Below are 17349 nucleotides of genomic sequence, written 5' to 3'. Positions count from 1 at the left end.
AGGCCTGATGCGTGGTGCTGGCACTGGTGGGACTGGACCAAGAACACGCACAGGAAGCCTGGTGCGGGGAGCTGCTACTGGAGGGCTGGGGTGTGGAGGTGGTACTGGATAGACCGGACCGTGCAGGCCCACTGGAGCTCTTGAGCACCGAGCCTGCCCAACCTTACCCGGTTGAATGCTCTCGGTCGCCCTGCCAGTGCGGCGAGGTGGAATAGCCCGCACTGGGCTATGCAGGCGAACCGGAGACACCGAGTGCAAGGCTGGTACCATGCAAGCCGGCCCAAGGAGACGCACTGGGGGCCAGATGCGTAGAGCCGGCTTCATGGCATTTGGCTCGACGCTCAATCTAGCCCGGCCGATACGCGGATCTGGAATATACCGCACCGGGCTATGCACCCGCACTGGAGACAGTGCCCACCACAGCATAACACGGTGCCTGCCCGGTCTCTCTAGCCCCCCGGTAAGCACAGGAAGTTAGTGTAGGTCTCCTACCTAGCGTAGCCCTACTCCTTGTGAACCCCCACCCCCAATACATTTTTGGGGCTGACTCTCGGGCTTCCATCCGCTACGCCGTGCTGCCTCCTCATACCTGCGCCTCTCAGCTTTCGCTGCCTCCAGTTCTTCCTTGGGGCGGCGATATTCTCCAGGCTGAGCCCAGGGTCCTTCACCGTCCAGTTCGTCCTCCCATGTCCTTTTCTCCAGGTAGTGCAGCCTCTTTTGCCTCTCCTGTGGCTCCTGCCCGTTGACACGCTGCTTGGTCCATTTGTGGTGGGTGATTCTGTAACGGTTCTCTTGGTGTGAAGGAGAGTCGGACCAAAATGCAGCGTGTAGATTGCGATCCATGTTTTAATAAACAAACGTAACATGAATCTAAATACAAACACTACAAAAACAATAAACGTAACTAAAACCGAAACAGCCTATACTAGACAGGAACAAGGACACTAAGGACAATCACCCACCAAACACACAAAGAATATGGCTGCCTAAATATGGTTCCCAATCAGAGACAACGATAAACACCTGCCTCTGATTGAGAACCACTTCAGACAGCCATAGACTTAATTAGAACACCCCACTAAGCTACAATCCCAATACATACACACCACATACAAAAACCCATGTCACACCCTGGCCTGACCAAATAAATGAAGATAAACACAAAAGACTTCGACCAGGGCGTGACAACAGATGGTTCTACGTGACACCCAAAATAGTTCCTGATTGAAAGATGAGTGGCAACCCCGATTAGAAGCACCTGCTGCTAATCTGTTGTTTTTTAGAAACGCTGTTTGGAATTAAAGAAAACTGTACCTACACACTGAAGAAGGCTCTAAAGCCAAAACGTCTGTGTACACTATCCCCGAGGCAGTAAAAAAATGAAAAACATCGAACAATAAAGTAAGCTTTACAGTATGTAACATATTTTTTTGTTTGAACCCATTACACCGCTTTGATTGTCTGAATTCACAGGTTTTACGCACCAGCCAAGCTTTTGGGAGAGCCCTATGGTTCTCTTTTGATTAACCAAAATAGTTCTACCTGAAACAAAAAAGGGTTCTCCGACCTATGGGGACAGCCAAAGAAACCATTTTTAGAACCATTTTTTCTAAGAGTGTACAGTACACACCATTGATTGAAGCCAATCAACCTGATGCTCTCGTTTCTCCTTCAATCTGCCTTGTCCATTTTGATTAATTTTGAAAGAACCTGTTCTCCTTTTCTCCATCTCAGAGTCCAGTGACCTCACAGACTCCATGTCCCACAATGCCAGTACCCTACCAGGGCCTCCCTCTAAGCCAGAGGTCACTGATGTCACCAAGAGCACAGTGTCGTTGTCTTGGGAACCTGGGACCGAGGAGGGCTCCCCAATCTCCTCCTATGTCATTGAGGCCTTTGGGTATGTCTGAGAACCTTGGCCCTAAGAGAAGCTGCAGTAAATTACCCCAAACTTCAAATCAAATCCAATCAAATGTTATTTGTCACATACACATGGTTAGCAGATGTTAATGCGAGTGTAGCGAAATGCTTGTGCTTCTAGTTCTGACAATGCAGTAATAACCAACAAGTAATCTAGATAACAATTACAAAACTACTACCTTATAGACACAAGTGTAAGGGGATAAAGAATATGTACATAAAGATATATGAATGAGTGATGGTACAGAGCGGCATAGGCAAGATACAGTAGATGGTATTGAGTACAGTATATACATATGAGATGAGTATGTAAACAAAGTGACATAGTTAAAGTGGCTAGTGATACATGTATTACATAAAGATGCAGTAGATGATATAGAATACAGTATATAGGTATACATATGAGATGAATAATGTAGGGTATGTAAACATTATATTAGGTAGCATTGTTTAAAGTGGCTAGTGATATATTTTACATAATTTCCCATCAATTCCCATTATTAAAGTGGCTGGAGTTGAGTCGAGTGGAGTTGAGTGTGTTGGCAGCAGCCACTCAAACCTTCAGAGCAATGACAGATGTATGCATGTATGTGGGCATAAGGTACACTGGCATGTTCAGGGCAAGCACATACACCCTAGGGCTTTGGCTGAATAGTCTGCATACAAGAATCATGTATAGTCCAACAAGGTTGATCAGAGTTTTTTTGAAACACTAAAAAGTGTTTAGGTTTCAGACTAGATTTGCAGATGTCTTGATGTTGCTAGTTAAATTAGCTAAGTGAAAAACAATAGGACTGCCATAGCTACAGTATGGTATAGGATAGGATAAGTAATCCTTCTCACCCCCCCCCCTTTAAGATTTAGATGCACTATTGTAAAGTGAATGTTCCACTGGATGTCATAAGGTGAATGCACCAATTTGTAAGTCGCTCTGGATAAGAGCGTCTGCTAAATGACTTAAATGTAATGTAAATGGTATGTTATTTCCGTAAAAGCTTTTCTTGGCTTCACTAAATATCTTCCTCCTGTTTTCTCTGTGAGCAGTCAGCTGGTCAGCAACAGCTGGCAGACTGTGGCTGACCACGGGAAGACCACACAGTTCACGGTCAAGGACCTGCGACCCAACACGGTCTACCTGTTCATCATCAGAGCGGTCAATGCCCAGGGTCTCGGAGACCCAAGCCCCATGTCTGAGCCTGTCCGCACCCAAGGTACTGTACAGAAATAACCACTGTGTCTCAGTGTGCCTCATGCCATTAGAACATTTTCATAAAGGTTTAATCGCAATTGGCATCATCCTCCTTTCTTTCTTTCTTTCTTTCTTTCTCTCTATCTCTGTCATCTCTGTCTGTCTGTCTGTCTGTCTGTCTGTCTGTCTGTCTGTCTGTCTGTCTGTCTGTCTGTCTGTCTGTCTGTCTGTCTGTCTGTCTGTCTGTCTGTCTGTCTGTCTGTCTGTCTGTCTGTCTGTCTGTCTGTCTGTCTGTCTGTCTGTCTGTCTGTCTGTCTGTCTGTCTGTCTGTCTGTCTGTCTGTCTGTCTGTCTGTCTGTCTGTCTGTCTGTCTGTCTGTCTCCCACTTTCTCTCTTTCCTCTCTCTCTCTCTCTCTCTCTCACTTTCTCTCTTTCTCGTTCTCTCTCTCAGACATCAGCCCTCCGGTGCAGGGTGTCGACCATCGACGTGTCCAGAAGGAGCTGGGTGATGTGGTGGTCAGCATGCATAACCCTGTGGTCATCAGCTCCACCTCTGTCCAGGTCACATGGACTGTGAGTACCACTGATAGGAATCAATACTGTCAATTGTTTTTAATGCTGCATATCGACAAAATTGCAGTTGACAGTTTGAGCATCTGTTGACCATCTGTAATGGGACTCAACAAAAACACTGTAATTTAAGATTTAGACTTGCAGAGCCCAATTATTAATGTATGTATAGATGTCACAATGAGGAACTAGTATGAGTAGGTTTGGTATGAACAAGGATGCTTTGTCTCTGTGGTGAGTTATTATTCTCACTGAATCAAACAGGCAGTATAGAACCTGAAGAGCCGAGTAGCGAGAGTGATGAGCCTTGTACAGCGTTAGGATCGTTCAGGAACAGAGCCAGTTCCAAGCCTTTGCTTATCTCCAAGCTTCATACACAGTTTGAGTTTAGTTTTTCACACATAAATGCTGTGTCACCCACTGTCTGTTCTCAGTTAGCACACACACATGCATAAACACACGCACACACGTGTGCGCACACACACAGTGCGAGTGTCTGAGACGGATGGACGTGGAGTCCAAGGACAGCTGGTGTTCCATCAATCTGTGATTGTTTGGGGTGACGCAGGAATTAAGACAAATGTTTCCCACTGAGACAAATAGATCACCATTAGTGGCAACATGTTGTGTTCTCTCTTTTGGATGCGGTTTGCAGTCAGCTCTTTATCTTGAGGTTATACATTTTTCCCTTCTGCCTTCTGGAGAGCATTGCTTAATGACAGAGGCTCTTCCATTCCTCACACAAGTACACATACATCAGTGGCGGTCGGTGACATTTAGGATGAGGGTGGCCAATTTTTTTTACATTTCATGACCTTTTTGTTCTATTACAGCATAACGGATGACTGTTATTCATGTTCTAATCAAATGGCCACCCGGAATAATTACATTGAACCCCCTCCCCTCTTTTGTTTTTACACTGCTGCTACTTGCTGTTTATTATCTATGCATAGTCACTTTGCAAATTACCTCGATTAACCTGTACACGGTTACCCCGTGTATATAGCCTTGTTATTGTCATGTACATTTATTGTGTTACTTTTTGATTTATGAAATTTTTATTTCGTTTATTTAATAAATCTTTTCTTAACTCTATTTCTTGAACTGCATTGTTGGTTAAGGTTTTGTAAGTAAGCATTTCACTGGAAGGTCTACACCTGTTGTATTCGGCACATGTGACAAATAACATTGGTATGATTAACCCCAGCTCAATGTAAAATCGATGTAAAAAGGCTACTTACTACAAGATATTCAAATTTTCCCTATACCTATCATTAGGTTGCTACAACCTAGCATATGATTTAAAGTTTACATTTTAGGTGCACAGGTAGAGAGAACACTTTTAGTAATCTAGGTGACAGACAGTGACACATTCAATACCGCCTTGCACACTCTAGCTGATGTAGGGTGTAATACTATCGGTGGAATGAATACACCCCTGATCACACGCAAAAACACTTTCATAGCAGCCACATACAAACATCATGATCGTTTAGCTTGTTGTAGAATTCCTTCTCGCATCTACGCGCTCTCCTCCTCTAACCTTGTCCCTTCGCATGTGGACTTCAGTGTACAACACGTCAGTTGTCTGTGACCAGGCAAAAAAAACTTTCCAGGCAAACCTTCATAACATAACCACTACACACAGCCTACATAGTTGTCACCATATTAGCTAATGTCATAGCTAGACAGTACTCTAGCCATTAGAACTAACGTGTGAGTAAACCCGCTACAATCTAGCAGTAAATTAATAAAACCAAAATCTTACCTTAACTTGGAAGCGTTCCAGTGTTGGATAGCCATAGCCAGCTAGCTAACATAGCATCCCTCTCTGTTTGAGTAGGCTAAACTAGCTATCTGCATTCGCACTCTCTCTCTCCCGCTCTCTTGCTTTTCCTTCCTTTTATAAAAAAATGAATTTGTTCAAAACTGTTCCAACTATTCTCTTACTCACCACATTTTATGCACTGCAGTCTGAGCAGTAGCTTATGCTTCCAGTATTAGATTAATTCTCTGATCATTTGATTGGGTGGACAACATAGGTTGGAGGACGTCCTCTTGAAGTTGTCATAATTACTGTGTAAGTCAATGGAAGAGGATGAGAACCATGAGCCTCCTAGGTTTTGTATTGATGTCAATGTACCCAGAGGAGGATCGAAACTAGCTGTCCTCCGGCTACACCATGGTGCTACCCTGCAAAGTGCTGTTGAGGCTACTGTAGACCTTCATTGCAAAGCAGTGTGTTTTAATCAATTATTTGGTGACGTGAATATATTTAGTGTAGTTTTATCTAAAAAAGGATAACTTTTGTAATGTTTTAATATTTTTATTTGTATACAATTCACTGAAGATGATGGTCCTCCCCTTCCTCCACTGAGGAGCCTCCACTGACATACATGCACACGCATGTACACCCATGCACTCCATATGCTTCAGCACTGTATGCACCAGTGCCTTGATGTCATTTTAACATTATTAGGTATCTGGTTCTCTTCGAGAAAGGGATTTGTATAGTGCTGCATAGCACCATTGTTTTGTTTAGCAGATGGTACTGTCACGACTTCCGCCAAAGTCGGCCCCTCTCCTTATTCGGGCGGCGTTCTGCGGTCGACGTCACCGGCTTTCTAGCCATCGCCGCTCCATTTTTCATTTATCCATTTGTTTTGTCTTTTTCCCTGCACACCTGGTTTTTATTCCCCAATCACACTACATGTATTTATTCCTCTGTTCCCCCTCATGTCTTTCTGTGAGGTTGTTTTGTGTTACGTGTCTGTGTTGACAGGCTTTACTGGTATGCGTTTATTCCCTGTTTTATTTCACAAGGTATGTTATTGTGTTTATACAATATTACTGTGACTGTTTGCGCGTTTGCACTTTTGCATTGGCTGGAGGTTTCGACACAGTGGCGTCCGTCTGTTGGTTTCTCCTGCCTAAATAAAGTGTGCGCCTGTTCACAACTCTGCTCTCCTGCACCTGACTCTACTCAGTACACACACCTATGACAGGTACACTAGTTAATAACATGGCTTATTCAAGGGACCAATCCAAAATACCATTCAATTGAAATTACACTTTGAGATACCATCTACCATCTTCAGTTAAGTTACATGATAATATTTCTCGTATGTAATTACATTGTAACACAGGCCAGACTTAAGTCTCAGAATAAGCGTAGGTTTTTATTCTTCACAAATACTATTATTGTCAAGCAAAACTCATCTCCTAACATACCCTAGCATACCTACATTTACATTACATTTAAGTCATTTAGCAGACGCTCTTATCCAGAGCGACTTACAAATTGGTGCATTCACCTTATGACATCCAGTGGAACAGCCACTTTACAATGGTGCATCTAACTCTTTTAAGTGGGGGGGGGGTAGAAGGATTACTTTATCCTATCCTAGGTATTCCTTAAAGAGGTGGGGTTTCAGGTGTCTCCGGAAGGTGGTGATTGACTCCGCTGTCCTGGCGTCGTGAGGGAGTTTGTTCCACCATTGGGGGGCCAGAGCAGCGAACAGTTTTGACTGGGCTGAGCGGGAACTGTACTTCCTCAGTAGTAGGGAGGCGAGCAGGCCAGAGGTGGATGAATGCAGTGCCCTTGTTTGGGTGTAGGGCCTGATCAGAGCCTGGAGATACTGAGGTGCCGTTCCCCTCGCAGCTCCATAGGCAAGCACCATGGTCTTGTAACGGATGCGAGCCTCAACTGGAAGCCAGTGGAGAGAGCGGAGGAGCGGGGTGACGTGAGAGAACTTGGGAAGGTTGAACACCAGACGGGCTGCGGCGTTCTGGATGAGTTGTAGGGGTTTAATGGCACAGGCAGGGAGCCCAGCCAACAGCGAGTTGCAGTAATCCAGACGGGAGATGACAAGTGCCTGGATTAGGACCTGCACCGCTTCCTGTGTGAGGCAGGGTCGTACTCTGCGGATGTTGTAGAAGGAAGAGCAGCTCCGTCTTGCCGAGGTTCAGCTTGAGGTGATGATCCGTCATCCACACTGATATGTCTGCCAGACATGCAGAGATGCGATTCGCCACCTGGTCATCAGAAGGGGGAAATGAGAAGATTAATTGTGTGTCGTCTGCATAACAATGATAGGAGAGACCATGTGAGGTTATGACAGAGCCAAGTGACTTGGTGTATAGCAAGAATAGGAGAGGGCCTAGAACAGAGCCCTGGGGGACACCAGTGGTGAGAGCGCGTGGTGAGGAGACAGATTCTCGCCACGCCACCTGGTAGGAGCGACCTGTCAGGTAGGATGCAATCCAAGCGTGGGCCGCGCCGAAGATGCCCAACTCGGAGAGGGTGGAGAGGAGGGTCTGATGGTTCACAGCATCGAAGGCAGCCGATAGGTCTAGAAGGATGAGAGCAGAGGAGAGAGAGTTAGCTTTAGCAGTGCGGAGCGCCTCCGTGATACAGAGAAGAGCAGTCTCAGTTGAATGACTAGTCTTGAAACCTGACTGATTTGGATCAAGAAGGTCATTCTGAGAGAGATAGCGGGAGAGCTGGCCAAGGACGGCACGTTCAAGAGTTTTGGAGAGAAAAGAAAGAAGGGATACTGGTCTGTAGTTGTTGACATCGGAGGGATCGAGTGTAGGTTTTTTCAGAAGGGGTGCAACTCTCGCTCTCTTGAAGACGGAAGGGACGTAGCCAGCGGACAGGGATGAGTGAGGTGAGGTAAGGGAGAAGGTCTCCGGAAATGGTCTGGAGAAGAGAGGAGGGGATAGGGTCAAGCGGGCAGGTTGTTGGGCGGCCGGCCGTCACAAGACGCGAGATTTCATCTGAAGAGAGAGGGGAGAAAGAGGTCAGAGCACAGGGTAGGGCAGTGTGAGCAGAACCAGCGGTGTCGTTTGACTTAGCAAACGAGGATCGGATGTCGTCGACCTTCTTTTCAAAATGGTTGACGAAGTCATCTGCAGAGAGGGAGGAGGGGGGGGATTCAGGAGGGAGGAGAAGGTGGCAAAGAGCTTCCTAGGGTTAGAGGCAGATGCTTGGAATTTAGAGTGGTAGAAAGTGGCTTTAGCAGCAGAGACAGAGGAGGAAAATGTAGAGAGGAGGGAGTGAAAGGATGCCAGGTCCGCAGGGAGGCGAGTTTTCCTCCATTTCCGCTCGGCTGCCCGGAGCCCTGTTCTGTGAGCTCGCAATGAGTCGTTGAGCCACAGAGCGGGAGGGGAGGACCGAGCCGGCCTGGAGGATAGGGGACATAGAGAGTCAAAGGATGCAAAAAGGGAGGAGAGGAGGGTTGAGGAGGCAGAATCAGGAGATAGGTTGGAGAAGGTTTGAGCAGAGGGAAGAGATGATAGGAGGGAAGAGGAGAGAGTAGCGGGGGAGAGAGAGCGAAGGTTGGGACGGCGCGATACCATCCGAGTAGGGGCAGTGTGGGAGGTGTTGGATGAGAGCGAGAGGGAAAAGGATACAAGGTAGTGGTCGGAGACTTGGAGGGGAGTTGCAATGAGGTTAGTGGAAGAACAGCATCTAGTAAAGATGAGGTCGAGCGTATTGCTTGCCTTGTGAGTAGGGGGGGAAGGTGAGAGGGTGAGGTCAAAAGAGGAGAGGAGTGGAAAGAAGGAGGCAGAGAGGAATGAGTCAAAGGTAGACGTGGGGAGGTTAAAACCTCTTAGGCCGCCCCATCCCGGATCCGGTATCGTGACTACAGCCTCAAGCTCATTACCATAACGGAACATTAGCGATTTCTGAAAATTGCAAATGAAATGAAATAAATATGCCTGTCCTCAAGCTTATCCTTTTCTTAACAATCCTGTCATCTCAGATTTTCAAAATATGCTTTAGAACCAGAGAAAATCAATAATTTGTGTAAGAGTGGTGATAGCTAGCTTAGCATTTAGCGTTAGCATTTAGCACGCAACATTCACAAAAACCAGCAAAGGGATCAAATAAAATAATTTACCTTTGAAGAACTTCAGATGTTTCAATGAGGAGACTCTCAGTTACATAGCAGATGTCCAGTTTTTCCTGAAAGATGCTTGTGTAGGACACAACGTTCCGTTTTGTTACTATGCATTTGGCTACCGAAACTAACCGAAAATTCAGTCACCTAAACGTCAAACTTTTTTCCGAATTAACTCCATAATATCGACTGAAACATGGAAAACGTTGTTTGAATCAATCCTCAAGGTGTTTTGTCATATATCTCTTCATTGAAATGCCTTCCCTGGAAGCGTGCATTCTTCTCTGATTCGGATGGAAAAATACTGGTACCTGACTTTTGCGCACCAATTTCCACGCAGACACCGTGCGGGACACTTGGTAATTGTAGGCTCTTATGGTCAATCTTCCAATGATATGCCTACAAATACGTCACAATGCTGCAGACACCTGGGGGAAACGATAGGAAGTGTCCGTTCATTCCTGTCGCATTCACAGCCATATAAGGAGATCATGGAAAACGTGCCTCCAGAATTCCTGTTGATTTCCTGGTCACTCAAACATCTTGGTTTTGCCTGTAGATTTTGTTCTATGGCACTCACAGTGAAAATCTTTGCAGTTCTGGAAACGTCAGAGTGTCTTCTTTCCAAAACTATCAATTCCAAGCATAGTCGAGCATCTTTTCGTGACAAAATATTGCGCTTAAAACGGGCACGTCTTTTTATCCAAAAATGAAATACTGCCCCTAGAGTCTTAACAGGTTATTAAAGTCGCCCAGAACTGCGAGAGGTGAGCCGTCCTCAGGAAAGGAGCTTATCAAGGCATCAAGCTCATTGATGAACTCTCCGAGGGAACCTGGAGGGCGATAAATGATAAGGATGTTAAGCTTGAAAGGGCTGGTAACTGTGACAGCATGGAATTCAAAGGAGGCAATAGACAGATGGGTAAGGGGAGAAAGGGAGAATGACCACTTGGGAGAGATGAGGATCCCGGTGCCACCACCCCGCTGACCAGAAGCTCTCGGGGTGTGCGAGAACACGTGGGCGGACGAAGAGAGAGCAGTAGGAGTAGCAGTGTTGTCTGTGGTGATCCATGTTTCCGTCAGTGCCAAGAAGTCGAGGGGCTGGAGGGAGGCATAGAGGGGCTGGAGGGAGGCATAGGCTGAGATGAACTCTGCCTTGTTGGCCACAGATCGGCAGTTCCAGAGGCTACCGGAGACCTGGAACTCCACGTGGGTCGTGCGCGCTGGGACCACCAGATTAGGGTGGCCGCGGCCACGCGGTGTGGAGCGTTTGTATGGTCTGTGCAGAGAGGAGAGAACAGGGATAGACAGACACATAGTTGACAGGCTACAGAAGAAGCTACGCTAATGCAAAGGAGATTGGAATGACAAGTGGACTACACGTCTCGAATGTTCAGAAAGTTAAGCTTACGTAGCAAGAATCTTATTGACTAAAATGATTAAAATGATACAGTACTGCTGAAGTAGGCTAGCTGGCAGTGGCTGCGTTGTTGACTTTGTAGGCTAGCTGGCAGTGGCTGTCCTATAAGACAAGGGAAAACTAAACAGAATGGTCTTGTTTATGATATTTACTGCCGCTATGGCTGCATCTAGATGGATCAAGCAGTTTTACTACAGGTAAGGGAGGGGAGGGGAAAGAGAGAGTGTGGGGGGCGGGCGTTCTCATAATGCTTTTAGATTCACCAATCACATCGTTAAATGAAATGCAAGCAGGCAACCGTAGAGGCAGAGCATCAGCAGCACGTTTCCATGATTTATTTGGACTGGGCTGACGGTAAACAGCTGCTTTATTTGCCCTGTAAAAGCTTTTGCTTGCTTCTGCCCCTGTTAACAAGCCATTACTGTGAGTTATGTTGCACACTCCATCCCCAGACCCCACCACTGCAGCTTTCCCCCGCCATAGTAACGCGATTTGTTTACAGAAAAGGATAACGTGTGGTTTTAATCCACTCTGTCAGGGTGTAAGAGCTTCGTAGTTCTCTGTTTTGCTGGTTTGGTTGGATTGTGGTGTATTTAAATGGGCAGGAAGTAGTTCCTATGAATCAAAGTTGATATGATTTAGCTAATGTTGAAGAATACATTTTCTTATATCATTACTGAAAATTCCTTTAAAAAAATCTGCAATATATATATACGTCTGCCTCCTTTTCTCTCCTTCAGGTGGAGAAACCTTCTCAGTTTATCCAGGGCTATCGTGTTCTGTACAGGCAGACGTCAGGCCTGCCCTCCCCGGGGGCCTGGCAGGTGCAGGACGTGAAGGTCCCCTCAGAGAGAGACGTGGCTCTGTCTGGCCTGAAGAAGGGTGTTGTCTACGAGATAAAAGTCCGTCCGTACTTCAACGAGTTCCAGGGAGCAGACAGTGAATCAATGACAGCACGCACCTTGGAGGAAGGTAAAGGACCTTTACCGATTCAATATGTGTAGTGATGCAACAGATATTGCCAACTGTGTAGGATGTATTATTTTCACTGTCAGAAACTCCTGAAATTATTTGACATCAATGCTACTTGTTTGCTACATCAGGTAATGGCCACATACTGTACCTAGAAGCTGATACAGAATGTCATTACACACAAACACACTCTCTCTGCAAACAGACACACTCAAGAGAGAGGGGGGGCTGTTTCCTGTGACACCAGCTCAACCCTTTTCCTGCTTCTCTCCCTGCACCTCTCCCTGTCCCTCTCTCTACTCCCTCTGGACACCTGCTGTCACCTGCCATGCCCCTGTTGCATACAACATTCATGCTGTGACTTTATGATTTTACCTCCCTCCACCCCTTTTCTTTCTTTCTTTCTTTCTTTCTTTCTTTCTTTCTTTCTTTCTTTCTTTCTTTCTTTCTTTCTTTCTCTGTCTTGCCACCTCTCCCTCTTTCCATCATATACATGCATACATGAAAAGCTACTTAAGTTAAATCCAACATTGATGTCAGTCAGGGATTTGAACAGAAGCTCAAGTTACACAGGTGTCTCAGGTTACGATTCAGCTCTCTGCGAACGGTTGATTAATTGGGTTTCTTTTTATTCCTTGTGTACATGAACATAATTAGGTCCACACAGTAGCTGTTCTCCACGTCCCCTACTCTGGGGATGTTCAGTTTGTCCCTCTCTAGCCTTCATGTACATATCTACCTCAAATACCTCATTCCCCTCCCTGCACATTCATCTGTTACTGGTACTCCCTGTATATAGTTCCATTCTTGTGTATTTTATTTTATTCATCTTGTGTTACTATTTTAAACTCTGCATCATTGGGAAGGGCTTGTAGGCAAGCATTTCACAGTTAAGTCTACACCAGCTGTATTCAGCGCATGTGAAAAATAAAACCCTAAACTTCACCCTAACCTTCACCCTAGCCTAGTTAACATTAGCCACCTAGCTAACGCTTGTGTAGCCACCTAATTAGCTACAACAAACTGCAATTTGTAACATATCATACAAATTGTAACTCTTAACATATCATACAAAATGAACGATGGATATCCACAAATTAATACATACCATACCAAACGTAATATATCATATGAGTGTCCCGGATTTTTGATTACTATGTTAAGTCTACCCCTGAGTCCAGGTTGATCCAGTAGCTGATTCACATGGTTCTTCCACAGACTGTATAATGCCATTACAGAACTTGTGGCTTCTCAATTGACTTTAGTCCTGAGTTTTCCCATCCAACCAATCGGATTTGAATGAGTTGTACCTCGAAAAAACAGAGATGGTAGTTCAAAGTATGAAGTTACTGTAGTGTTCTGAATGAATGAATAATAATGAACCTCCAACACTATAGAAACAATAGGCTCATGTGTTAAGCGATCCCATAGCCATGCTGTTAGGCTGCAGGTGTCTGCTAGCTGTTTGAATCCCCATACAGCTTTTGAAAGTGAAAGGGTCTGAGTGGTCTGTCTGCCCACACAGGGTATAAAGAGTGTTTCTAGATCTCAAACGATTGGCCTTGGGGTTACCATAGTGTCACTTAGCACATTACGTGAAACACCGCAGGTCATATTTCTACCGGCGATACATCACAGAGCTAATGGACTTACTAGCATCTCCTTCATTACTGTACACCAGAATGGAGTGCTTTCATTGAGCTCAGATATGCACATCTTTAGCGTCCAAGTGCTAGTGTGTGACTGCATGTGTTGGCCGTGATTCATTAATATGAAGGCCAATAGCATTGTGTAGCATTAGAGGTTCTAATTGGCTGTTCTATTAGATGGACTGTTATAGTTGATTCCCCTCAACCTATGAAGGCACCAAGAGACCTCTGCTACTTTGTTACTCTATTGCAACTTTAAAAGAGAGGAAAAGGAATGAGAAATTAGAAAAAGCAAGATTGAAGTATACTGTAAGGGATGAAGGTTGGAGAGAGGAAGAAAAAGAGAGAGAGAGTCTGGAAGCATGAAGTGTAGAGAGTGATGGCTCTCCCAAGCAGCAAAGCACAATGCCGCTGCTTTAATACATGTTGGCTTCAACAAGTGTTATTAAAGCAGTGGCATTGGGCTTTCAGAAATGTTATTAAAGCAGTGGCATTGGGCTTTAAGAAATGTTATTAAAGCAGTGGCATTGGGCTTAAAGAAATGTTATTAAAGCAGTGGCATTGGGCTTTAAGAAATGTTATTAAAGCAGTGGCATTGAGCTTTAAGAAATGTTATTAAAGCAGTGGCATTGAGCTTTAAGAAATGTTATTAAAGCAGTGGCATTGGGCTTTAAGAAATGTTATTAAAGCAGTGGCATTGGGCTGTAACAAATGTTATTAAAGCAGTGGCATTGGACTTTAACAAATGTTATTAAAGCAGTGGCATTGGGCTTTGCTGCTGCTACAGAGAAAGCCTGCCTCACTGAACAATTTTCATATAAATCAAGGCAGTGCTCTCTGTTGTGCTCAGTTAAACCACAACGGCAGGCAGCAGCAGCAGTTTTCTGTTGGAATGAGAATATCGGTATTTGGTCATATTTATGTTGATGTGTTTTGTTGTGCCTTCTCCCCATGCAGCGCCCAGCGCTCCTCCTCAGCAGGTGACAGTGCTGACAGTGGGGAACCATAACAGCACCTCCATCAGTGTGTCCTGGGACCCCCCTCCCACAGAACACCAGAACGGCATCATCCAGGAGTACAAGGTAGGGAGCAGCAATCTGTGTAGGATACAGTAGTCTTATTGAGAATAAATGCTCTGGTATACAGGTTCACTGTATTTTTAGTGTGTATAAATATTACAAGAAATGTCATTGCCCTATTGAGAAAGCTTGCTGGTAAGCATTTTATTACACTGTTTACCTGTGCCAATACACTTTGATTTGATTTGAAATTGGGTATCATCTGTCTCTCACCACAAATTCCTGTCCCTGTCCCTGTGTGTGTGCGTGTGTGTGTGTGTGTTAGATCTGGTGCCTGGCAAACGAGACCCATTTCCATGTGAATAAGACGGTGGATGCGGCCATCCGTTCGGTGGTGGTGGGGGGTCTGCAGGCGGGGGTGCAGTACCGTGTGGAGGTGGCGGCAGGCACCAGCTCTGGGGTGGGAGTGAAGAGCGAGCCCCAGCCTATTATCATAGGTAACACATAAACACACAGGGCACAGGGTCTGAGGCAACCCACATAATAGCAGGGAACCCTAATCTGATTCACAGGCAGGCGGTCTGGCAGAATGATTGATCAATTTATCACACTTGGGAAAAAATAAATTCTGCATTGTCGGAGATCACATGTGTATGGTTTGAAACGAGGGGTTCAGTGACTTCTGTAAGGCTGGCTACATCCATAGCGATCTATCAGGAAAACAATAGCGTTTAATTTAGTGTAGTGTCCAGTAACAGTGTGTTGAGAGCTGTTAGCCATAATAATAATCCTCGATATCTGTGTGGCCGTCGCTAAAAATGGTAGACAGTGTTATTGGGGTGGGTTTATCATCCTATCACATCTTATCAAACTGCTGAGGGATGCGCTGAGTATATAGGTCTAAAATCAGTAGCAGAACCAGGCTAGATGCTCTTCATCCGTGACTTTTGACTGATGTGTGGGGGAAATATCCTCAACGGCCAGAGACAGGCAAACAGAGGCCTGTGGACTGAGGCTTAATGACTGGGGCTGGGGCTCCTGCTCAAGCTGGAGACTGTGAATCTAATTTCACAGCACAGTAGCTGCAGCAGAAAATCAAACTCTGTCTGAGCTGCTCTGTCAATCTCCCGTCTCTGAGCTCAAATTGATGAGAGCACTGCTGAGTTGATGAACACTGCCTACATATTGCAGTTTTTTTATGGTTTCGATGGTGTGTTTTTTTATTTGATATTATTTATCTATAGTGTTTCATGGTGTTGAATTGTTTTAAACCTAGAAAATAACTGTAACGTGATTGTACCTTTCGTACAGAGTTGATTGTTTTTAGATTATATAGTAGATTTTGTTATTACCTATTGATAAACATTGATTTTAAACCATTTTGAAAGATGTTAGCTGTTGACTGGTTTAGGTCTAGTGGACAACATAGCACTATCCATCCACCAGATGCCATGCTGTCAATCCGATGGGTGTCCCCTGTCCCCTCCTGTCTGTCTCCAGGTGCAGAGCTGCGTGATGTGATGACGGGGGCGGAGGGCAACAACAGCATCTCAGACGTGGTGAAACAGCCAGCCTTCATCGCTGGGCTGGGAGGGGCCTGCTGGATCGTCCTCATGGGCTTCAGCGCCTGGCTGTACTGTAGGAGGAAGAAGAGGAAGGGCCTTAGCAACTATGCAGGTCAGAACCACTATATACTGTTACAGACACAGGCCTGAGTAATATCATCAGAGATCAGACACACTATGCAAACACATTACAGTGTAGACTAGCTTTCCCAACTGCCTTTAGAGGACGTGTCTAGCGTGGATAAGTGGAATCCCAGAGGTGAGAGACAGAGCTGTTTTGGCTCGATGGTATATCATTTAATGCAGAACAAAGGTAGAGATGTTCAGCTCAGACGGAAATAAGTCCTATTTGCTTTAATCCATTGTGCACCTATATGCATCGGCTATAAACACAATCCCATCAACACTGCACCTTAAAACTCAAATACACTCAATTCAAATAAGTAATTCACATTCCCTTTCATTATGGAACCGTGACCCATGTTCACACATTAGCCGGAAATGCATTTTCCAGATTTAGGTATGCGTATTTTTTGATTGGCCTTCTGGGGGATGGGTGGGTAGCATGTAGCTGTGGACTATTCTCATTATAATGTGTATTGCTATCACCATGCTTCAGTGGCTGGTGTGGAAACCATGTTGATTACCTAATTCAATAGTGATTTACTTTATTCACCATCGCTGCTCCTCTGATCCCATCTCTTCTCAGAGCAAATGTATCTTCAATATCCAGTTAAATGTTTCTGTCTCCTTTTTCCTGCCTGCTTTGTATTTCTCATCCAGCCAACCTCCATACTCTAGTTATTCTTTGTCACATTTTTCCTGATCTAAATGTGACTACCATCGTCAAAAGGATGGTGTTTGCATATTTTTTATGTCTGTGGTTGTGTTCATATTTGTTTATGCTGACACATCGACGGTGTCGAGTGTCGACAGGCTTTTAACACACACACACTCTCTGTCTTTTTGTTTTGCAGTTCAGTCCTTCACCTTTACCCGTGCAGGTATTGACCATTCGTCCTGTCTCGTCACCCAACTTTGGATATTGGGCTAGAATATATTTTGAGAATATATATGAGAAAAATATAACAGTTTGAAACACATTCAATATTAACAAAGAACTCTTCTGATTAAAATTC

At 45.0% G+C, this 17349-nt stretch overlaps 1 protein-coding gene across 5 annotated transcripts in view; it reads left to right on the top strand.

Annotated features, from left to right (window-relative positions):
* The window catches only part of LOC124000291 (roundabout homolog 2-like), a 228390-nt gene that overhangs the window by 190801 nt on the left and 20240 nt on the right, over positions 1 to 17349 (top strand). For 3 of the 5 annotated variants that reach the window (XM_046306558.1, XM_046306557.1, XM_046306562.1), the window contains 8 exons: positions 1735 to 1900; positions 2965 to 3131; positions 3561 to 3682; positions 11746 to 11977; positions 14584 to 14708; positions 14971 to 15142; positions 16146 to 16322; positions 17188 to 17214. In XM_046306558.1, the coding sequence (XP_046162514.1) occupies positions 1735 to 1900; positions 2965 to 3131; positions 3561 to 3682; positions 11746 to 11977; positions 14584 to 14708; positions 14971 to 15142; positions 16146 to 16322; positions 17188 to 17214 (1188 nt within the window). The remainder of the gene's footprint in view (positions 1 to 1734; positions 1901 to 2964; positions 3132 to 3560; positions 3683 to 11745; positions 11978 to 14583; positions 14709 to 14970; positions 15143 to 16145; positions 16323 to 17187; positions 17215 to 17349) is intronic. The other 2 variants (XM_046306561.1, XM_046306560.1) reach the window with 1 other exon arrangement.

Source organism: Oncorhynchus gorbuscha, linkage group LG16 (genome assembly GCF_021184085.1).
Source record: "Oncorhynchus gorbuscha isolate QuinsamMale2020 ecotype Even-year linkage group LG16, OgorEven_v1.0, whole genome shotgun sequence".
Lineage (NCBI taxonomy): Eukaryota > Metazoa > Chordata > Actinopteri > Salmoniformes > Salmonidae > Oncorhynchus > Oncorhynchus gorbuscha.
This window is presented reverse-complemented; position numbering and strand designations above follow the sequence as displayed.